The sequence below is a fragment of the Lepus europaeus genome, chromosome 5 (assembly GCF_033115175.1).
Source record: "Lepus europaeus isolate LE1 chromosome 5, mLepTim1.pri, whole genome shotgun sequence".
Classification (NCBI taxonomy): domain Eukaryota; kingdom Metazoa; phylum Chordata; class Mammalia; order Lagomorpha; family Leporidae; genus Lepus; species Lepus europaeus.
This window is the reverse complement of record NC_084831.1, coordinates 141060815-141084065: the sequence shown is the minus strand read 5'-3', so window position 1 is coordinate 141084065 and position 23251 is coordinate 141060815. Positions and strand designations below refer to the sequence as shown.

Here is a 23251-nt window from a genome sequence, read left to right as displayed (position 1 = left end):
ATTATGAGAAACAGCTTTTTTTACATTTCCATGATACAGGAAATACTTACTATAACTATTATTAACTGTTAAAATGAATTAATTACAAATAGTGGAAATTTTAAAACATAGTTAGAATATTACCTTGAAAAATACAAGTAAGAATTTTTAAAACATTTTATCTAATAATTTAGGGGCTAACTGCAAATATGCACTAATTTCAAATTGTTGAAATAATATCAAACAAACCAAGATTATCTTTTGGTATTTTTATATCAAGGTTTTATGATAGCAGGATAGAACATCTTCATTTCACGTATGATTTTTGTGAAAAGGTCGGCTTTGCAAAAATACTTGAGAATGTGGTTAGTTTCTTAAGGGGTCCTTTTCTGATATATTAAATAATTCCCTTCTGATAATTAAATAACTTGCTGCCCTTGTTGAGTTTTTCCCTGAGTTAGGACCTGTCTTAACTCCTGTAATTGCCTTCTCATGTGGTGAAAGCTGTATTCCAACTTCATCATCTTCCTGAGATCCAGTGTCCTTGTAAAATTTGTAATGTCACCTTATACTTGACCCACATGATACTATTGGTAGATTCTGACAGTCCTTCAGAGGTTAAATAATAAATGACAAATGTTAAGCTCTGAAAGATGCTTGAAAAGGAGTAACTTTTTTTTGATAATTTAGTCACTTAGTATTACTGCTACTGCTTTCTCTTCTTTTGGACACCTTGAACAATCCAGGTTCTGTTAACTGGGGTTTGTGTTAGTATTACAGGCATGGGACCACAAATTCTTAAGTTTTTCAAAGAACCAGGGCATGCCTTAATGATAATTTTTATAATAAAGGAATTTTTGAGCCCTTTTACAATTTTTTGATTAAATTTTAAAGGTATCCTTCAAGGCCTGTAACCATGATACTTGAAAGGAGTTGTATAAAATAGAATCAGGAATAATTGAGATTTGCTTCTTACTTTCAAAGCTAAATACTCAAGCCGGGTAAAGTAAGCAAATGGATGCTTGTGTGTCCATAAAGGCATGAGTAGTTGTTCCACTCAAAAGCTTTTGGGCTTGATTTTTCCCTCTTGGTATGCACATGGGAATGAAGATACCTGCTGTTTAAATTTCTGTACCCTTGCTTCCATGCGCTGTAATTTCACAGAACTAAATTTTAGCAAGGTCATTGCATATTTGCTCAGTAGCATATAATTTAACATTTTTTGGTCTCCTGCAGCAGAATAATTTAAGTAATCCTCCAACACCCCCTGCCTCTCTTCCTCCTACACCACCTCCTATGGCTTGTCAGAAGATGGCAAATGGTTTTGCAACCACCGAAGAACTTGCTGGAAAAGCTGGAGTGCTGGTGAGCCATGAAGGTATGATCATAACCTCCAGACTGTACATAGCAGTTGTCAGTTACGTAGGGTGAGGTGGTGATAGCATTGTGACGTTCTGTTTATCAGTTTTGACTAAATGTATTAATGATTTTGTGTTTTTGCTTTCGCAGTCACCAAAACTCTAGGACCGAAGCCCTTTCAGTTGCCATTCAGATCACAGGACGACTTGTTAGCCAGAGCTATTGCTCAGGGCCCAAAGACAGTTGATGTTCCTGCTTCCCTTCCAACACCACCTCACAACAATCAGGAAGAATTGAGGTAGAAGTTGCTTTTCTCACTGATAATTTTCAGTTATTTTTTAGCATAATACATGTTGGGATAGTACGTAAAAAATATTTGAGAAGTAAAAGTTCGTAAATTACAATCTTTAGAATTTTAAATTTATAAGACGTTACTATTAATTAGTTTATACATTAAAAATTTTTTCTGAAAAATTTATTCATTTGAAATGCGGAGTTAGAGAAGCAGATGCAGAGATAGACACACAGAGGAGGGGGGGGGTCTTCCATGCAGTGTTCACTCCCCAAATGGCCGCAACGGCCAGAGCTGGGCTGATCTGAAGCCAGGAACCAGGAGCTTCCTCTGGGTCTCCCACATGGGTGCAGGGACCCAAGGACTTGGGCCATCTTCTTCTGCTATCCCAGGTCATAACAGAGAGCTGGATTGGAAGTAGAGCAGCTGGAACTTGAATCAGCGCTCACATGGAATGCCAGCTTTACCTGCTGTGCCACAGAGCCAGCCCCGTATATAAAACTTTGAGGCCAGCACCGTAGCTCACTTGGTTAATCCTCCGTCTGCGGCGCCGGCATCCCATTTGGGTGCCAGGTTCTAGTCCCGGTTGCTCCTCTTCCAGTCCAGCTCCCTGCTGTGGCCCAGGAAGGCAGTGGAGGATGGCCCAAGTGATTGGGCCCTGTACCCGCATAGGAGACCAGGAGGAAGCAGCACCTGGCTCCTGGCTTCGGATCGACGCAGCGCGCCGGCCATAGTGGCCATTTGGGAGGTGAACCAACAGAAGGAAGACCTTTCTCTGTCTCTTTCTCTCTCTAACTCCGCCTGCCAAAAAAAAAAAAAATCTTTGAGAGGCAGAGACTGACAGAGTGAGCACTCCCACCTATTGGTTCATTCCCCAAAGAGAGACAGAGACAGACAGACAAGGAGAGCTTCCACCCATTGGTTCATTCTTCAAATGCCTGAAACTAGGAGCCTAGAATGCAGTCCAGATCTCTCATGTGGACAATACAAACCCAATTGCTTGAGCCAACTGACTTCTGGAGTCTGCATTGATGGGAAGCTGGAGCAGGAAACTGAATCCGAGTACTGTAAAATGGGACACAGGTATCTTAATTGCTAGGCTAAATACCTGCTTCCAATTTATGCATTTCAAAAAAAAATCATTGTCCATTATAACCTATTACTGTGATTTATTACTGATATTTGTAGATGTCTAATAAAACAGCAATCACAGATACTAAGAATGGTGTTGTGGAAGAGAGTTTAAGAACTATCCCTTCCAGAATTTTGTAACCATTTTATATCAGTTCTTTAATCTCAAAAAAAATTTGTTTTAAAGATTTGTTTATTGATTTGAAAGGCAGAGTGACAGAAAGAGAGATATACACAGAAAAAGATTTTCCATGTGCTGGCTCACTCCCCAGATGCCCACAACAGCCAGGTCTGGACCAAGCCAAAGCCAGGAAATGGACTCCTGGTCTCCCACATGAGTGGGAGGGCCCCAAGCACTTGGGCCATCTTCCACTGCCTTCCTTTGTTGTCAGGGAGCCGGATTGGAAGCGGAGCAGCCAGAACTCAGATGGCCCACCTGTAAGGGATGCCAGCATCAGAAGAGGCCGCTTAACCTACTTGCACCACACCAACCCGTAGTCCCCAGGTTCTGAATGGGAAGAATCGGGTTCTCTTAGCAGATAATCACTACTTCGCTTATTGTATCCCAAGGATTCATATGTGTTTCATCTTGGGAAAATCTGCTAGCCATCCCCAGTTTGATGAGATATCCATTTAGCCTAAGGCTCTTAATTGTTATTCATGAGAAAACTACAGCCCAAAAGGAAGAGTAACTCATCCAAATTTGGGATCCATGTTTCCTTCCTCTCTATCTTACAGCCAAAAATTTCCTCATTTCTTAATAAGGGACCACCAGTGCTTTGCCGCAGCTGTGTAAGGCAGCTTCCTACATCTGTTTACTTGGTGACTAGGATTTCACGGGACCCTGAATTCCATGTCACTGGATTTGTGGAGCTCCGGAAGCTATTCAGAGGCTGGTAGAGATGCTGACGGGAGATGCACAGGGCTGTTCTGTGACTCAGCCTGAGGCCTCGCCATTGCAAACTTTAGCTCTTAGATTAGCCAAGAGGGACTTTTCCCCATTATCAGTTAAAAAGAATAATGCCATATGAAGCCGTAGTGACCAGGCTTTTGCCCGTCTTTCCGCTACAAGCAGCAGCCACTGGGTAGCTGTTTCAGTCGCTGCATGTAGGTGTTGCAGGTGTGCCTGGACCATTCATTGTTCTGTTTCAAGCCTTAGGTGTTTTCCCTTAGCCTCAGGTAATCTGTAATTTTGCAAAGGTAATAGTAATCTTCCTGTCTATGTTTTGTTACAATCTGAACGTCTTTCCCTTTGACAGGTCTTTAAACTTTGATGCCAAAACTTTGGTCAGAAGGAAAAAATGCCATTTAAATTACTTTGTATTTTAACATGCATTACATTTTTTCCTCTTTGGCCCTGAACTAGTTAATTTGTTCCTTACATTGTTGCGATGCCCAGAGTATTCATCCTGCTGGGTTGGTGCAGGAAGCCCCAGCAGTGGATTTGCACACTCTGACATGTGGGTTTACTCTTCTTTCAGGATACAGGATCATTGTGGTGACAGGGACAGTCCCGACAGTTTTGTTCCCTCGTCCTCTCCCGAGAGTGTGGTTGGCGTAGAAGTGAGCAGGTATCCAGATCTGTCCCTGGTCAAAGAGGAGCCTCCAGAGCCAGTACCGTCCCCCATCATTCCAATTCTTCCTAGCACTGCCGGGAAAAGTAAGCAGGATACTTAGCTTGCTATCTCTTTACAGTGTGCCAGTTTACTGATGTAAATATTTGACTTTGGAAAGCCACTAACACTGCTTCTTCCCTGTCTTTCCTTTTTTCTAAGGTTCAGAGTCAAGAAAGAATGACATCAAAACTGAGCCGGGCACTTTATTTTTCACATCACCTTTTGGTTCATCCTCAAATGGTCCCAGATCGGGTCTCATATCTGTAGCAATTACTCTGCACCCTTCAGCTGCTGAGGTAAAAGAGGAATTATTTTGTAATACTATAAACTGTGTCCTCCTTTTTAAAGATACTTCAGGTAGCTTACAAGGACATGTGTAAGAGGATCGGTTAGGATAAATGGTCAAAGTCATTGAGGCTGCTTTTGAGCACTGTAAGTATTAAGTTAATCTCAGCCTACATGAAGGCAGATAGTGAAGTTAGAATGCACAATTTCTTATTAGAGAATGGATATTTGAGAAACCTTTTTATAACTGTTTACGCTGTAGAAGATTAATAAAGAACCTTTATCAACAATGAGAGTTCTATAGAAGCAGTAGAATGTTTTCAGGTAGTGGCTGTTTATATCCAACACTAAAACTGTGGATTTTTAAACTCTGAATTCTGCGGTGAGTGACATTTCACTGGAGACCAAACTTGTAGTCCAATGACTCGTCATTTTGATTGTCAGATGTCACTGTAGGGTGGACATTTTCACATAGAACCCCTTGAAGTTCATTTTCTGACCAGCTCTGGAAGATGACAGGATTTATTAGCTCATCCCTTGTAGTTATGTCTGTCCCTTACACTTGTCAGGTGTTAAGAAAAGTAAAATAGCTTAATGTATTCCCAAATAATTAATATTAATTGGAGTTTATTTAAGAAGCTTTCTGTTCATGAAAGCTTTGTCGGTTCACTGTTCCCTTTTGGTTGGTAACACAGCGTTTGCACTTTGTTTTAGAACATTAGCAGTGTTGTGGCTGCATTTTCCGACCTTCTTCACGTCCGAATTCCTAACAGCTATGAAGTTAGTAATGCTCCAGATGTTCCTTCCATGGGTTTGGTCAGTAGCCACAGAGTAAACCCAGGTTTGGAGTATCGACAGCATTTACTGCTTCGTGGGCCTCCACCAGGATCTGCAAACCCTCCCAGATTGGCAAGCTCTCACCGGCTGAAGCAGCCGAATGTCCCCTTTCCCCCAACAAGCAACGGTGAGCTTGTGAGCTTTCTGTGAACTCCAGATGCCTTCTTGAGTCAAAAATTAAAATTATTCTTTTTCAAATCTCAATATTTAATTCATGACAATAACATGTTGATATGTAGTCCTTACTTTGCTGTTTTCTCTGGTGTGATTTGACCTTTATTGCATTAGCATGTGAATTATATATCATGCTGACAACCAGGATGTGTTGCTTAGACAGAAAAAGCATGTTACTTGCTAACCCTTGAGTACCTTTTGTTTATACTCCCAAACCCTCGTCCACTGCTCTGCTGTTTCCCACGGTACAGGCGAGGCTAGTGATTTGCCAGGGTTTCTGTCTTCCCGTTCTCGGCATCCCATCACCACTTGCCTGTTTGGCCTCTGCAGCACCTCCCCACCAGGGTGTTTCCCCCATCCCTGTGAGCAGCAGCACACTTGCTTGTCCCTCCCGACAGCACTTTCCTTTCTGTCCCTGGTGTTGGTGTTAGCATGTGCTTGCTGGGCCCCAGTGCCTCAGCATCTCTCACCGTTTCCGTGTGCTCTTGCTTCTGTCCTTATCTCCAGTAGTTTCTCTGTTCTCACTGTGGAACTCTTTCTGAAAGTCCCTGTGTTGGATTTCTGAGCTCTGCCTCCAGGTGCTTCAGTCACTGGGTCCCAGGCCTGCGTACCCACGCGTCCTTATTTGCAGTTTTAGCTTTACCTAAGATCCTTCCTTATTTCTCATCGACGCTGCAAGTCACACTTATAAGACTTTTCTATATCCTTATCTTGCATTAAACATTTTAGTATCATCTTAACCCTCAAGCACCAGCAATATCTCTATCCCTCTCTGACTCACTTTGTGTGAATAGTAATATATTTTGGTTACTTGGTTTTGTTAGGAACTTGCATACTATCAGTGTTCTCCCAGCTTCTTGCTATTTTTTAATTTGTGCCCACGTCATACAATAGATGCCTTATAAACATTGCTTAGAAAATGAAGTTTTTGTTAAAGAATGCAGAGGTAATGAACCATGCTGTGATAACTTAATACGGTGTAATTTCATACCATGTCCTCCGCGACTGTGGGTCAGGTTACTCACCACGTTGGTTGCCTTTAGGTCTTCCTGGCTACAAGGAGCCCAGTCGTGGTCTCGCAGACAGTGCTGCACTCAGACCACAGTGGTGCTGTCACTGTAAAGTGGTCGTTCTCGGAAGTGGTGTGCGGAAATCTTTCAAAGATGTGACTCTGGCGAACAAGGTACTTCCCTGTTCTTCCCATGACTCCACCCCGTGTCCAGTGACCGTGTGCTTGACCACATCTGCTTCTGCACCAGGCAGGGGCCCACATCACGGCAACATGACAGGATGTGCTCCTCGCAGTAGCATCCACGTGCATGTGGTTGGGCTCTAACACAGATAGCTGTATCAGACTGGGAACAGTGAATATTAAGGCCGCGTAGTTACTTTCATTTTTTAAAGATGTATTTGTTTGAAAGGCAGAGTGAGAGTGAGAGAAAGCATTCGTCTGTCTGTTTGCTCCCCAAATGCTCTCAACAACCAGGGCTGGGTACAGCCAAAGCCTGGAGCCAGGAACTCCAAGTCTGCGACATAGGCAGGGACCCAAACACCAAATACGCAGGCTGTTACCTGCTGCTTTCCCAGGTAGGAAGCTGGATCGGGAGCAGAGGAGCCAGGACTAGAGCCAGAACAGCACACCAGTGTGGGTACACAGTCCCGCGCAGCAGTTTCTCCCACTGTGCCACAACACCTTTCACCTTAGTAGAGCATATGTTAAAATGGAGTGATTGATGGAGAGTACAAGCTGTTTCTGTACATTTAATTTTTCTATGGGTCAGTTACTAAATGCTGAATTCAAGAGGGCTTCAAAAAGTTGCTAGAAAAATGTAGTTTTAAGGTAAGACTATTTTGATGTAAAATGTTTTAGAAACCCATGCACAGTTTTTTCATAATGTATTTTCCATGAACTTCTTGAAGCTTCTTGGACTTAAGACAGCTACATTTTACTTTTTAGATATATTATATTTTGACTTACTGAGATGCCCTCGTTTCTCTTTGACTTTCAGGATTCCCGAGAAAGCTCCAAGAGAGGGGAGAAGGAAATTGTCTTTTGTAGTAATAACTGCTTTATTCTCTATTCATCAACTGCAAAAGCAAAAAACTCAGAAAGCAAGGTAAAATTAGGACAGTCTCACTAGTCAACAATATGTAATGAGTGATTTCTTTATTCTGGGCATACATTATTAAATAAAACAGATGTGTCCCACCTTTACAGAGCTCTGCACAGGAGGTCTTAAACAGTGCTAACCAAGATGAGAGAGTTTAAAAACAGTCATGGTCTGTGTTGCTATTTAAAAGTATAAGTACATTATTTGCCAAAAGGGGGAAAATCAAATTATATTTTGAAAGTTTAGAATTAAATAGAACACTAATACTGATGTCTCTAATTTGACTAAATACAAATATCTCAACATTTAAAATTGCCTTTATAAAAAAGATGTATTTATTTGAGAGACAGAGTGACAGAGGGAGAGAACAGGGTTGGGAAGAGGGGCAGATAGAGATCTTCTACCCACTGGTTCACTCCCCAGATGGCCTCAGCAGCCAAGGGCTAGGTCAGGCTGAGGCCTGGAACTCTGAGCTGGTCTCCCACATGGGTGGCAAGGGCCCAAGTGCTTGAGCTATATCTTCTGCTGCCTCCCTGGGTGTGTTAGCAGGAAACGGCATCTGAAGTGGAGCAGCCAGGACTCTAACAAGCACTCTGATACAAGATGCTAGAATGGCAAGTGGTAGCTTAACCCACTGTGCCACAATGCCGGCCCACTTTTATGGATCTTACCACAGTGAGAAAACCTGTTCAGAAATAAAACTTAAGCCTATTCATGCATTTTGAGAGAAAGTATTTTTGTTCATACCATTCTGTACTTGATGTTATGTAGCTTAATTGTATGTGTGCATTTGTACAAATACATTTCTATACATAGCTGTTTAAAGCAAACTTGTTTCTTGTCAAATAATACTGCCAGCCATTTCTCCCTGTAATATGTCTCTCATAGAAGAATGTTCTGGCAACTTTTACTTTTTAATTGGCAGTAGTCCCCAGTATAAAAATCCAGACCATATGACACATAAACTTAGGCTTTGAATTAAAATATGTCAGTCTAGGTGAGAGAAGGAATGTTTGTTAGTTTTTTCCCCACCAGATACTTTAGACTGGTGTGCAGTTCCTTCCCATTTTGCCTTTTATGATGCTTGTCTCTTGTCTGAGAAGAGGGTCCGGTGTTGGTTAGTTTGTGCTGCTGTGTGCTGTGACTGGAAGAAGCTGCCAGGGCTTTTCCCTCAGCTCAGCTCTCAGCAGCTGGCAGGGATCTGAGGAGCCCCAGGGTTGGTTGGTTGGTTTGTTGACAGGAATTGAAGAGTAGAGGTTAGCTCTTCTGGGGGTAATATTGCAACATTCCTATTTCATTGAGCAGAAAACAGTGTTTCTTTGTACAAATGAGCTCTCTTTAAAAACTTACTTATCACCCTGTTCTCCCATGTAGGTGACAGGGACCCTCCTTTCCCATGTACATTAGCAGGGAGCTGGATTGGAAGTGGAACAGCTAGGACTCGAACTGGCACACCAATATGGGATCCTGGTGTTGCTGGCAGCAGTTTAACCTAGCGCACTATATCAGCAGCCCTCAAGTTGGCTCTTCCGACACTCTTGACTTTCCTGGCTTTAAGCTAGAAAGGGAGGTGTCCAAGAAAGTTTTAAGAGCAGAATATCTGCACTGGCATGGGAGACCGGGAGAAGCTCCTGGCTTCAAATCAGCGCAGAGCACTGGCCGCAGCGGCCACTGGGGGGTGAACCAACGGGAAAAGGAAGACCTTTCTCTCTGTCTCTGTCTCTCTCTCTGTCACTCTGCCTGTCAAAAAAAAAAAAAAAGTAGAATATTCTGCTGAGTTATGGCTTTGTAGAAACTACCCTACCCTTGTCAGCTCCATCAATTCTTAAACAGAAATGACTTCTGCTCTGCATGAAACCTTACCACTTAATGCCCCTTTTCTTCACCCCTCAGCTCACATACCTTTATTCAGCTGTGTTGCTTGGCTTATTGTTTTAATAAGAATTGTTCTTGGGGCTGGTGCTGTGGTATACTGGGTAAAACCTGCAGTGCCGATATCCCATATGGGTGCCGGTTCAAGTCCCATCTGCTCCACTTCCAGTCCAGCTCTCTGCTATGGCCTGGGAAGCAGTAGAAGATGGCCCAAGTCCTTGGGCCCTTGTACCTGTGTGGGAGACCTGGAAGAGGTTCCCTGCTCCTGACTTCAGATTGGCCCAACTCCAGCCGTTGCGGCCATTTGGAGAGTGAATTTGGGGATGGAAGACCTCTCTCTCTCTCTGTCTGCCTCTGCCTTTCTGTAACTCTGCCTTTCAAATAAATAAGTCTTTAAAACAAACAAACAAACAAAAAAAAACAAAAGAAAAAAACCCTGTTCCTAGGGCTTCTGAGTTACTCTTCTTGTTGATGATTTCTTTTTATCGCCCAGGAAGCCATCCCTTCATTGCCACAGTCACCTATGAGGGAAACACCTTCCAAAGCATTTCATCAGTACAGTAACAACATCTCCACTTTAGATGTGCATTGTCTCCCACAGCTGCAAGACAGAGCTTCTCCCCCTGCATCACCTCCCATCATGTTCCCTCCTGCCTTTGAAGCAGCCAAAGTAGAGGCCAAGCCAGATGAGCTTAAGGTAACAGTGAAGTTGAAACCGCGTTTGAGAACTGTCCATGGTGGATTTGAAGACTGTAGGCCATTAAATAAAAAATGGAGGGGCATGAAATGGAAGAAATGGAGCATTCATATTGTAATTCCCAAGGGGACATTTAAACCTCCGTGTGAGGAAGAAATTGATGAATTTCTGAAGAAATTGGGCACTTCCCTGAAGCCTGACCCTGTGCCTAAAGACTATCGGAAGTGTTGCTTCTGTCATGAAGAAGGTGACGGGCTGACGGACGGACCGGCAAGGCTGCTCAACCTTGACTTGGATCTGTGGGTCCACTTGAATTGTGCTCTGTGGTCCACGGAGGTCTACGAGACTCAGGCTGGTGCCTTGATAAACGTGGAGCTCGCGCTCAGGAGAGGCCTTCAGATGAAGTGTGTCTTCTGCCATAAGACGGGCGCCACCAGCGGATGTCACAGATTTCGATGCACCAACATTTATCACTTCACTTGCGCCATTAAAGCACAATGCATGTTTTTTAAGGACAAAACTATGCTTTGCCCCATGCACAAACCAAAGGGAATTCATGAACAAGAATTAAGTTATTTTGCAGTCTTCAGGAGGGTCTATGTTCAACGCGATGAGGTGCGACAAATTGCTAGCATTGTGCAGCGAGGGGAACGTGACCACACCTTCCGTGTCGGAAGCCTCATTTTCCATACAATCGGTCAGCTGCTTCCGCAGCAGATGCAAGCATTCCATTCTACTAAAGCGCTCTTCCCTGTGGGCTACGAAGCTAGCCGCTTGTACTGGAGCACACGCTATGCCAACCGGCGATGCCGCTACCTGTGCTCCATTGAAGAGAAAGACGGGCGCCCTGTGTTTGTCATCAGGATTGTGGAGCAAGGCCATGAAGATCTAGTCCTAAGTGACACCTCACCTAAAGGTACGCTTTGCCAGTTCTGTGCCCTGCAGAGCTGATGTTAGCCTAATGAGTGTTGTGTGTCAATAGTTCTCTGTTAGGGACAGGTGTTTGGTGTTAGGATACCCAAATCCCATATTGGAGCCCCTGGGTTTGTGTCCTAGCTTTGCTCCCAGTTCTGGCTTCTTGCTGATGTGTACTCTTGGAGGCAGCAGGTGATGGCTCCAGGATTTGGTTTCCTGCCCCCCATGTGGGAGACCTGGATTGAATGCCTTGTTCAGCCCTGGCTGTTGTAGGCATTGTGGGAGTAAACCAGCAAATGAGAGCTCTATCTCTCAAATAAATAATAAATAATTCATATATATATATGTATATATTAACTATGATTTAATAAGCAGATTTGTTAGATTTTATTATTATTATTTTTTTTTTGGACAGGCAGAGTGGATAGTGAGAGAGATAGAGACAGAGAGAAAGGTCTTCCTTTTTTTGCCGTTGGTTCACCCTCCAATGGCCGCTGCAGCCGGCGCATCTCGCTGATCCGAAGCCAGGAGCCAGGTGCTTCTCCTGGTCTCCCATGGGGTACAGGCCCAAGCACCTGGGCCATCCTCCACTGCCTTCCCGGGCCACAGCAGAGAGCTGGCCTGGAAGAGGGGCAACCGGGATAGAATCCGGCGCCCCAACCGGGACTAGAACCCGGTGTGCCGGCGCCTCAAGGCGGAGGATTAGCCTGTTAAGCCACGGCGCTGGCCAGATTTGTTAGATTATTACACATTGGGTTTTATTTGGGAGTTAATATTTCTTTGTGAGTGGTTATTCATTTTGCTTGTTCTTGTACTGTATTCTGTTTTTCTTTGTGTAGCTTAGTACAAGTTTATCATAAAAAAATTTTTTTTGTCTTTATGTAGGTGTTTGGGATAAAATTTTGGAGCCTGTGGCATGTGTAAGAAAAAAATCTGAAATGCTCCAACTTTTTCCAGCATATTTAAAAGGAGAAGATCTGTTTGGCTTAACCGTCTCAGCAGTGGCACGGATAGCTGAATCAGTGAGTGTCTTGATTAAGATCTGAAGTTGGATTTGCTTTTCTAATTCAATGTGACCATTTTTTTTTAAACTTTTATTTAATGAATATAAATTTCCAAAGTATAGCTTATGGGTTACAATGGCTTTCCCCCTCCCATAACTTCCCTCCCACCCGCAACCCTCCCCTTTCCCGCTCCCTCTCCCCTTTCATTCTCAATGTGACCATTTTAACACCTGCTGTAGTATGGTACTTTTCAGAAAACACCTTTGCCTACGGACTAAACCTTGTTTCTCTTAAGGAAAGTAAGGTATTGGTCGTTAATAAAGAGACTTCAGTGCATGTTACTGTTCACTCAGTGACCGTCAGGTGTTTTCAGGGCTGAGAGGGCAGAGCGAAGGACAACGGCACTGCGTCCTGTCCCCGTTACGCTGGGCGAGGAATGATTCCACCTTGGCTTTCCACATGCACGTCAGAGTGCTCGTCCGCCCACTTGCTGACCACTGCCGGGTTCTTCTAGGGACAGTGCCCAGAGCAGGAGATGGCAGCAGCCCTTGTTGGCAAGACTTACATAAGCATGTTTGACAGTTCATGTAACTGAACCATACCTACACGATATTTCTGGAAAAATTGCATGTATAAGGCATAGTTTTAACAATAGAAAACTTAATGTGTTTTCTTTGGGTAGGCAGAGGAGATCCCCAGAGCCACTGAATAATTAGGCCAGTTGCTTCCTTTGGAATAGCTGTACCTAAATGACAGATGTCTTATTTATGAGTATAGAGAAATAAATTTCATAGAAAAGACTTGTAACATACAAATAATTTTACAATTAAACTTTATTAGGACTGCCTATGCTCCTAGGGTATTGACATATCCTAGGATATGACCAGTAACCTCATCATGTTATAGTCCAGTTGAAAGCAATGAGAAATGATTAAGACTATTCTCAATTTTTTTATATTCTGTTAGAGATATAAACTGGCTTAGAGCCATAGTTTCACACAGCAGTTAAGTTGTCACTTAGGGCATCTGCACCCCATAGCAGAGTGCCTAGTGTGACCTGCCTACTCTGCTTCAGATCCGACTTGCTGCTTTTGCATACCCAGGAGATAGCAAGTGACACCCCGAGTACTTCACCACATGGGTGATCCTGGTTGAATTCCAGTCTCCTGGCTGTTGCCAGCATCTGGGCAGTAAACCAGCAGATCGAAGATCTCTCCATCTATCCCTGTGGTCTACCTCTGTACCCTTCAAATAAAATGAAAATAAGGAAATATTTTTAATTGGCATTAATCCAAGTGAAAATCCAAGTTGTGCATCACCACTCTCATGCTTGTGAATGTTGGAATAATCAGATCCTAAAAACACACAAACATGTACGTTGGGTTAATCTTTTTCTCCAAGGAGCATTTCCCAGGGTTTACTAAGTTATGGTTTGAAACTGAATTCATATACTGTTAAATAGATGTGAGTGTAGGCTGATCATGTTGACTAACATAAAAGAACATGCTGATACCAGGGGAAACATTTACAGGTTTCGTTAATAATCTCGGCAAGCTGGAGATGATCTGTGGTCCTGATGAAAAGGTTACCTTCTGCCTTTTTGCCTCCTTTCAGCTCCCTGGGGTTGAGGCGTGTGAAAACTACACCTTCCGATATGGCCGAAATCCGCTCATGGAGCTCCCGCTTGCCGTTAACCCCACAGGTTGTGCCCGTTCTGAACCTAAAATGAGTGCGCATGTCAAGAGGTTTGTGTTAAGGTATTTTGTTTTACCTTCACATAGTACAGCCCAGGGTTTCTAGGCGTATTAGTGTTCTTGTGCTTGATTTGTCCGCTGCTTACAAACCCTGCCGTCTCTGGCTGTGTATGTGCCTGACCCCCTCAGAGAGCGCGTGGGTCTCTGCTGGGCAGCTTTCCTGTGTGCTTCTGGCGGAAGAATTTGAACTAACCTGGCCATGCGCCTCATTCAGAGATGTCTCCAGTTCTCCCTTTCTCTCTGTTGCTGCACCGTTGCTGCAGGCCGCACACGCTGAACAGCACCAGCGCCTCGAAGTCATTCCAGAGCACAGTCACGGGGGAGCTGAGCGCACCTTACAGCAAGCAGTTTGTTCACTCCAAGTCGTCGCAGTACCGGAAAATGAAGACCGAATGGAAGTCCAACGTCTATCTGGCCCGCTCTCGGATTCAGGTGAAGGAGCGTGTGGTGGTGGGGAAGCTGAGAGAGAAATCTAGAAATCTGAACATGTTGATTCCAGATCCAGTGCGTGAGAGAGGATCTCACGTGGCTGCAGGGGTAGGAGCCCCTCTTCAGAGTGCTGTCACATCTCGTCAGTTTGGGACGTTAGTAGTGGAGCTTCTAGTCTCAGAGCATGGCGCTCTATTTGTCCCAAATGGAAATGAGGCCTTGGGGAATCTACATCTTTAAATCTTGATGAGAGCTCTTGGGAAGGTGGTAGCATTGTATTTTCACTCACTCTTTGTGGAGAGTTCAGGGAAATTGTTTTAAGCACTTGGGAAAAGTACAAATAAAAATGTTTATTTTTTTTATTTTTTTTTTAAGATTTACTATTTATTTAAAAGGCAGTCTTAGAAAGGAGCAAGCGAGCTTCCATCTACTGGTTCACTCCTCAAATGGCCACACTGAAGCCAGGAGCTTCATCCAGGTCTCCTGCATGGATGCACAGGCTGCCCAAGTGCCTGGGCCATCCTCTGCTGCTTTCCCAGCCACATTAGTAGGGAGCTGGATTGGAAGTGGGGTAGTCAGGACTCCAACTGGCACCCATATGAGTTGCTGGAACTGCAGGCAATGGCTTAACCTGCTGTGTCACAGTACAGCCCCCAAATAAAAATATTTTCAAAAAGTATCCCAATCTTCTAGTCCAGCTCTCTGCTGTGGCCCAGGAAGGCAGCGGAGGATGGCCCAAGTGCTTGGGTCCCTCCACCCGCGTGGGAGACCGGGAGGAAGCACCTGGCTCCTGGCTTCGGATTGGTGCAGCGCCGGCCATAGTGGCCATTAGAGGAGTGAACCAATGGAAGGAAGACCTTTCTGTCTCTCTCGCTGTTTAAAACTCTACCTGTCAAAAAAAAAAAAAAAAAGTATCCCAATTTTGGAAACTTCCATACATTTTAGAAGCTACCTTTTCATAAAATCATTACATAGTTTTGATATAGACTGTAGAATATCATCAAGTAAAGGCATCCTTAGACTAAGAAATTGAATTTATATCTACAATCCATACTGACTGAGCTGGAAACCTGAATATCCAAGTGTCTATTCAGCATCTCTCCTTGGATGTCCCAGAATGGAATTATAATACTCTAATTTTGTCAGACTTCTCTGGTCCTTGAGCCTGATCATCCTCAAGGTTTTCGTGTATTCCTGAATGATAGTGCTATTTATTCTCATTGTTCTCATGTTAAAACCCCTAGATCCAAACCATCATCATCTGCTGTTGATTTTTTTGTTTGTTTTTTAAAGATTTGTTTATTTGAAAATCTGAGTTAGAGAGACCGACCTTCTATCCCCTGATTTACCTCCCAGATGACCGCAATAACCAGAGCTGTGTCAGGCTGAAGCCAAGAGCCAGGAGCTTCATCTGGGTCTCCCACATGGGGACCAGGGTCCCAAGCTCAGGCCATTTTTCACTTCCTTTCCCAGGCTATTAGGGAGCTGGATAGAAAGTGGAGCAGCCAGGACACTAATCAGCACCCGTGATAGGATGCCAGCATTGTAGGCAGCAGATTTACCTGCTGTGCCACAATGCCAACCCGGTTCTTTCTTCCTCCCAAAGGCTCTCTATTAGGCTCCCACCCCCTTTTTAATCTGTATCTCATTGTCTGTATAATCATTGAAGACCTGGCAGTCTCCTTCCCTCCAGTTGCTTTTCAGAAGCCAGTATAATTGCTTTAAAGTATAGAGTGGGTCAGAGTTTCATTGTTGAGTCATTCACATGTACATTCTCTAAACCTTTTTCTTCTCTCTCTCTCTCTCTTTCTTTCTCTCCCTTCCTCCCTCCCTCCCTTCCTTTCTCTTTCTCTCTCGCTTCCTCTATCTCTCTCTCTCCCTCTCTTTCCCTCCCTCCCTCCCTCCCTCTCTCTTTCTCTCTTTCTTTTTCTTTTTTTTCTTTTTTCTTTTTTTGATAGGCAGAGTGGACAGTGAGAGAGAGACAGAGAGAAAGGTCTTCCTTTTGCCATTGGTTCACCCTCCAATGGCCACCGCGGCTGGCGCGCTGCGACCGGCGCACCGCGCTGATCCGATGGCAGGAGCCAGGTGCTTCTCCTGGTCTCCCATGGGGTGCAGGGCCCAAGGACTTGGGCCATCCTCCACTGCACTCAGGGGCCACAGCAGAGAGCTGGCCTGGAAGAGGGGCAACCGGGACAGAATCCGGCACCCCAACCGTGACTAGAACCCGGTGTGCCGGCGCCGCAAGGTGGAGGATTAGCCTAGTGAGCCACGGCGCCGGCCCTCTCTCTTTCTTTTTCATTTGCAAATCAGAGGGAGAGACAGAGAGATCTTCCGTCCACTGGTTAGCTTTCCAGAAGTCCATAACAGCCAGGGCTGGGTCAGGCTGAAACCAGAAGCCAGGAGCTTCCTCCAGGTCTCCCACATGTGTGGCAAGGGCCCAAACACTTGGGCCATCTTCTGCTGCTTTTCCCCCGCACACCAGCAGGGAGCTGGATCGAATGTGGAGGAGCCGGGACTCCAAACAGTGTCCATATGGGATGCCAGTTTTGCAGGTGCCAACTTAACCCACTGTGCACAGTGCTGGCTCCAAACCTTTTACTTTTTCACTAGAAGTGTTTAGGATCTTCTATTTCTGATACTTGGGTATTTCTCAAAAATAGACCTAAGTTAAGGTCTTTGTAGTTATTGGTTTCCTCACTTGATGAGCCACTTTCAGTCTGGGAAATTGTGTTTTATGTTTGTTCTTTTGCAAGTTCCTCCCTGTTTTATGTCTGTTTGCTCCCATAGGCAAATTCTGGACCCTGAGAAGTGGGATGTCCCAGTGTGGACCCTAGCCTAGCAGGAGTGATGTCGGGAATATTAAGACTTGCAGATTCGAGGCCTCCCGCCCAGCCTTATTGAATCCAGCTCTGGGGAGCCCCTTGTTGACCCTATGCGCACCAGAATATCTGTCTTCTCTAAGTACTGCTGTTTCTTCATCTGCTTTTGGTTTCCCAGACTCTTTCCTGAGACTTCCTCCACTTCCTCAGCTCATCTTTCTTACGCATTAAAGAAAAAATCACCTAAGAACTTCTAGTTTTGATCTTTTGTTTGATATCTTGTGTTCCCACTATGAATACCTCATCTCTCTTTCCTCTCTACCTAGTATATCTGGTTCTGTGAGCAATTTAATGCTCTCTCTCTCTTCTTTAAGCTGTAGTCTCCAATTTAAATGTTTTGAGATAGTTAAATCATTCTTGTTCCCATTTTTGTTTCTGATTCCTTAATGTAATTTTGGTGGGAGCCTGACTATATGTGTTCAGCTTGCCATCTTTAACCTGAAACTTTTTTTAAAAAGATTTATTATTTGAAATGCAAGGTTACAAAGAGAGAGAGAGAGAACTTGGGCCACCTTCTACTGCTTTCCCAGGCCATAGCAGAGAGCTGGATCAGAAGTGGAGCAGCCAGGACTTGAACCGGTGCCTATATGGGATGCTGGCACTGCAGGCAACGGCTTTACCTGCTATGTCACAGTGCCGGCCCCCTGAAACATTTTTGAGAGTTCTCGGTGGGTCTTTTGTTGTCTCTTTTTCCCTCCTGATCTGCCGGCCTCCCTACATCCATCTCCTGGGTGGGTCATATTTTATAAATGAAGTGAATATAGATGAAGTACATGTACTTTTCTCCTAGATGAGTGAGGTAGTTCTCTTTAATGACCATGTCTTCTTCCATTCTACTACTGTTTTATTTTGGACAGGTGCCCATGTACTTGGACCATTTGCTATTGCTTTCTCAGGTGCATTAGCAGGGACCTGGCTCTCCTGTGTGGGACGCTGGTGTTCTAGGTGGCAGCTTAGCCCACTGTGCACAGTGCTCATCCCACAACATCACCTTTGCATTCAGCTTCCCGTGAACGTTTGGAAGTGCCATCTTATCCATAGTCTCTTTAACTTTTTTCCTTGTACAAATTTTATTTTTTAAGACAGTGTTATATTCTTCGATTGAACAACCAGTTTTTTAGTAAATAACCTTCCATACTGAACTGAATGTTAATACAGTTATTGCTCAGGATTAACTTTGACTCATGCCGGTGTCTGTTTGGATTCTCTACACTGATCTGATTGTTGTTACACTGTACTGACCTGTACACTCCTTTGTGTTCTGATTCATGTACCTCTGGGTCATACCTGGACTTGACCAGATAAATCATATAGTGTTTTTCGAGCACTAAGTCAGTTCACATACTAGAGTCTCTTATGTTGGTTCTCCCTACTGTGTGCTCCAAGATGGTGCTCTTTGTGGAATGGGGGGTTCCGAACGGCAACACACGATCTTCTTTCTCCGCTGCTACCTCCAAGTTTGAATGCACAAATGTGAATCGGAACAGGACAATATAAACATTTGTCAGAATTTTTCAGTATGTTCTTGAATTTGTAGAGCTACAAACTTTAAACAGCACACATAGTGTGTGACTTGCCAGGGCACTAGCTTAGCGTGAGCTACTGAGTGGAAGACAGGTTTCAACATTTTTATTTGAAAGGCAGATTTAGAGATCTTCCATCTGCTGGTTCACTCCCCAAATGGCTGCAACAGCTGGGGCTGGCCCAGGCTGGAGCCAGGAGCTTCTACCGAGTCTCCCATGTAGATGCAGGGGCCCAAGGATTTGGGCCATCTTGCACTGCTTTCCCAGGAGCAATAGCAGGGAGCTGGATTGGAAGTGGAACAGATGGAACTTGGGACTCACACCAGGCATGCTGCAGTTACAGCTAGTGGCTTCAACGCACTGCATCTCAGCACTGCCCCCGTTTCGATGTTTTAGCCAGTTAAAATTTCTACACATCCCTTCCCCGGGCTCATAACTGTGTATTAGGAGACAAAATGTTTTGCTTTGCCCAAGACCCTCATTTGTTTACAATTTTCCTGATAATTAGAGCAAAGTAATAACTTACTGTTTCTTCCATTGTCTTGGCTCCCATGAAGCTTTGGAGCCCAATTTGAAAGTGTTTACAATATTAATAATTCTTCATAGTAAGCTCTGTTTCTGTTTTATTAAGTATATCATTATGCTAGTAGAATAATAAATACTAGAAGTCTTTAGCTGAAGTATTAATCTTTAGAAACTCAGTAGGATGTTACTTGAAAGATAAAGATATTGTAATAGGCCGGCACCGCGGCTCACTAGGCTAATCCTCTGCCTTGCAGCACCGGCACACCGGGTTCTAGTCCCGCCGGATTCTGTCCCGGTTGCCCCTCTTCCAGGCCAGCTCTTTTCTGTGGCCCCTGAGTGCAGTGGAGAATGGCCCAAGTGCTTGGGCCCTGCACCCCATGGGAGACCAGGAGAAACACCTGGCTCCTGTATTCGGATCAGCGCGGTGCGCCGGCTGCAGCACACCAGCCGCGGCGGCCATTGGAGAGTGAACCAACGGCAAAGGAAGACTTTTCTCTCTGTCTCTCTCACTGTCCACTCTGCCTGTCAAAAAAAAAAAAAAAGTAATAGAAAATTTGGACATACAATCAACAGTATCACTCTGTAGACTGTCTTAGTCTATTTTTGTTGCTATAACAGAATACCACAGACAGAGCAATTTATAAACAGTCAAATGGGACTCACTGTTCTGGAGACTAGAGAGTCCAAAGGTTGAGGGCGCACATTCGGTGAGGGCCTTCTTGGCTGTCCTGTCCCATGTGGAAGGCAGAAAGGCGAGGGAGGGAAGGAGGCCCAAGTCATCCTTTTTTCAGGAACCCACCCCTTTGGTAATCCACTGGCACGAAATGGGATAATGGCATTAATGCATTCACGAGGGCGTAGCTCCCCAGACCTCAGCACCTCTTTTAAAGATCCCACCTCCCAACACTGTTGCATTTGGGGGATTAAGTTTCCAGCACCTGAACTTTGAGAACACATTCAAGCTATAGCATAGATATACCCTGAGAATGCAATATGAAAAAATACACTGGAACAAGGGAATTGTGGCATGGTGTGAAGTGGTGTGGTTGTCAGACTTTGGGGCCGGCTCTGTGGCATTGGTTCATGTCCTGGCTGCTCCACTTCTGATCCAGCTCCCCGCTAATGGCCTGAGAAGGCAGCAGAAGCCAGCCAAGTCATTGGACCCCCCACCCATGTGGGAGACTTGGAAGAAGCTCCTGACTCCTGGCTTAGGATCAGCATAGCACCTGTTGTTGTGGCCATTTGGGGAGTGACCAAGCAGATGGAAGACTTTTCTCCACTATCTCTCCCTCTGTCTGAACTCTACCTCTCAAAGAAAAAAAAAGTAATTCCCTCATGTGAAGTTTAAAGAGTGTTAAATTTTTAAGTTTCAGGAAAGAATGTGAAGTTCATTTGTGTTTATGTGAACCCTTAAGTGTGACTTGTGTAAAGACCCAACAGGAACATCCTCGTGTGGAAAGTAGAATGCAGAAGTGCTGTCACGTGGGTTGAAGGCCGTGTGCCTGCTTTGTCTTCACAGGGGCTGGGCCTGTATGCTGCTAGAGACATTGAGAAGCACACTATGGTCATTGAATATATAGGGACTATCATTCGAAATGAAGTGGCAAACAGAAAAGAGAAGCTTTATGAGTCTCAGGTATGTGCGGCCCCTGGGATTGTGCAAGCCTGCCCACACTCAGTCCCTGTCCCTGTGCCACCTGAGCACCCTGGCAGGCAGGGCCACATCTGCCGTGCCCTGTTTGCTTTTGAACAGTAGTGGTTCCTGTATACGTTCTTCCGTTTTTCTCTTGTCTATTTCATCAGTGTAGTCTTTTTAAACCGGTGCTTTGTTTGCATAGCTATAACTAAACTGATGGGCCTGGCTTCTCGGATAACCTGATTCAGTGCTTTCGTATGTCCCACGTAAATGGCATCTGGCTGGTTGGTAGAGTACCCGAGATAGTGTCATCGGGGCATTTCAGTTCACGTCAACTCAGTGTCCACTTGAAGCCTGTTCGGATGCACTCCTGACTGCCTGCCTTCTCTCTAGAATCGCGGCGTGTACATGTTCCGCATGGATAATGACCATGTGATTGATGCAACGCTCACAGGAGGGCCTGCAAGGTAAGGCAGAAAGCAGTCTGATCAGCAGCTCTGCTTGGTCGGCTGCGCCAGTGTAGAGGATTGGAGCAGAGGAGCAGTGCTCGTACTGTAACCTCGCAGTGAATCAAGAGTCACTGCGAACAAGTTTCCAGAAGAGTTTATATTGGGCTGGCTTTGTAGCACAGTGGCCAAAGCCGCTGCCTGTGACACTGGCATCTCATATGGGTGCCAGTTCGAGACTCGGCTGCTCCACTTCCGATCCCGCTCCCTGCTAATTTGCATGGGAAAGCAGTGGAGGAGAGCCCGAGTGCTTGGGTCCCTGCACCCATGTGGGAGAACCGGAAGAAGCTCTGGGCTTCTGGTTTCAGTCTGGCCCAGCTTGGCTGTTGCAGCCATTTGGAGGGTGAACCAGCAGATGGAAGACTGTGTGTGTGTGTGTGTGTGTGTGGGTGGGTATGTGTGTGTGTGTGTGTGTGTGAGTGTGAGAGAGAGAGAGAGAGAGTCCCTGTCCCTCCCTCGCTATAACTCTGCCTTTCAAATAAAAATCTTGAAAAGGAGAATTTGTATTTAAAATTTGTGTTCATACGTGTTCTACTGGTAATGGACAAAGACAAATGTAATTAGCAGGAGTTTTGTCGAGGCTTTAAAGTGCCTTCTAGTTGTTTTACAATGGTTTCCTGACATGGCTTTCAGATACATCAACCATTCATGTGCACCCAATTGTGTGGCTGAAGTGGTGACTTTTGAGAGAGGACACAAAATTATCATCAGCTCCAATCGGAGAATCCAAAAAGGAGAAGAGGTAAGAGCGTGCAGAGCTGGGTCTCTCACGTGGTGCCCTCCCATGAAGCAGTCACGCCTGCACACTGGTGACTCGGTTTTCTCGTTCTGGATTGCTCCAGTTCCAGTTTTCTGGATGACACGGGGCTCCTCTTGGTGGGCAGGTTTTCTCCCCATCCCCCTTCGGGCATTCAGGTACCTTGACCCCTTCCACGTGGCAGCTCTGAAGGTGCTGTCAGCTTTCCTCATCTGGTTGTTCTCTCCCACAAAGCCCGCACGCCCGTGCCACCCGCATGGCGTCAGTTCTGCGTGTCCTGAGACCCTTCTTTATTCCCGTACCCAGCTGCAAGTTGGCAGCATACTTGTCTTTAGAGGTCATGGCTGTCATTGAGCTGATGTTTAACGAACACGGGGTCACTGCCCCTTCTGGCCTGTGGGAACAGAACCAGTTGTTGTCACTGGAAGGGCCAGAGGTCACAAGTGTAGGGAGCCCTGTGGCTCCAGTCTGCACATAGGCTCACTGACAATACAAGCTTACTCATTCCTCACACCAGTAGGGTTTCACAGTTTAGAATTTTTGCTAGCTTTGTTTTTGCTTTTGTCTTCCAAAGGCTGAGTGCTGAACTTGATATTCGGCGCTTTGGTCTCACAAGACGACTTTGGTTCAGCGTGTCACCTGTTAGTAATTATCAGTCTTAATTACCGCATGCAAATTTCCCGATTTTGTCTTTCATATGTGATTGCACCAGGGCTAGTCACCCTCCTTCTGGAGCTGGTGTTTGTGGGAAAGCACCCGATGAGCCATGATGCTTTCTGGAGGAAACATCCTGTTTGGGGAGGGAGGAGCCCGAGTACCTTGACTGTGTTGGAGCCCCCAGCCCTGATTCATGAGCATAGCTGTGGGGTTGTACCTGTATTTTTGGAATCTCTTTTCTTCAGTCCAGAATAGGGGTCTGACCAGACTTCAGGTCCATTCATTGCACATGTCCCAGTAACTACCCAATGAG

The 23251-nt window shown here is 45.0% G+C and overlaps 1 protein-coding gene across 1 annotated transcript in view; it reads left to right on the top strand.

The window, feature by feature from the left end:
* Positions 1–23251, top strand: part of KMT2C (lysine methyltransferase 2C) — a 288648-nt gene that overhangs the window by 262536 nt on the left and 2861 nt on the right. The window contains 14 exon segments of the mRNA XM_062192886.1: positions 1216–1357; positions 1489–1636; positions 4243–4421; positions 4537–4673; positions 5377–5626; positions 6717–6856; positions 7683–7790; positions 10150–11269; positions 12154–12290; positions 13887–14029; positions 14290–14458; positions 20902–21018; positions 21412–21485; positions 22158–22266. Of these exon segments, the coding sequence (XP_062048870.1) occupies positions 1216–1357; positions 1489–1636; positions 4243–4421; positions 4537–4673; positions 5377–5626; positions 6717–6856; positions 7683–7790; positions 10150–11269; positions 12154–12290; positions 13887–14029; positions 14290–14458; positions 20902–21018; positions 21412–21485; positions 22158–22266 (2973 nt within the window).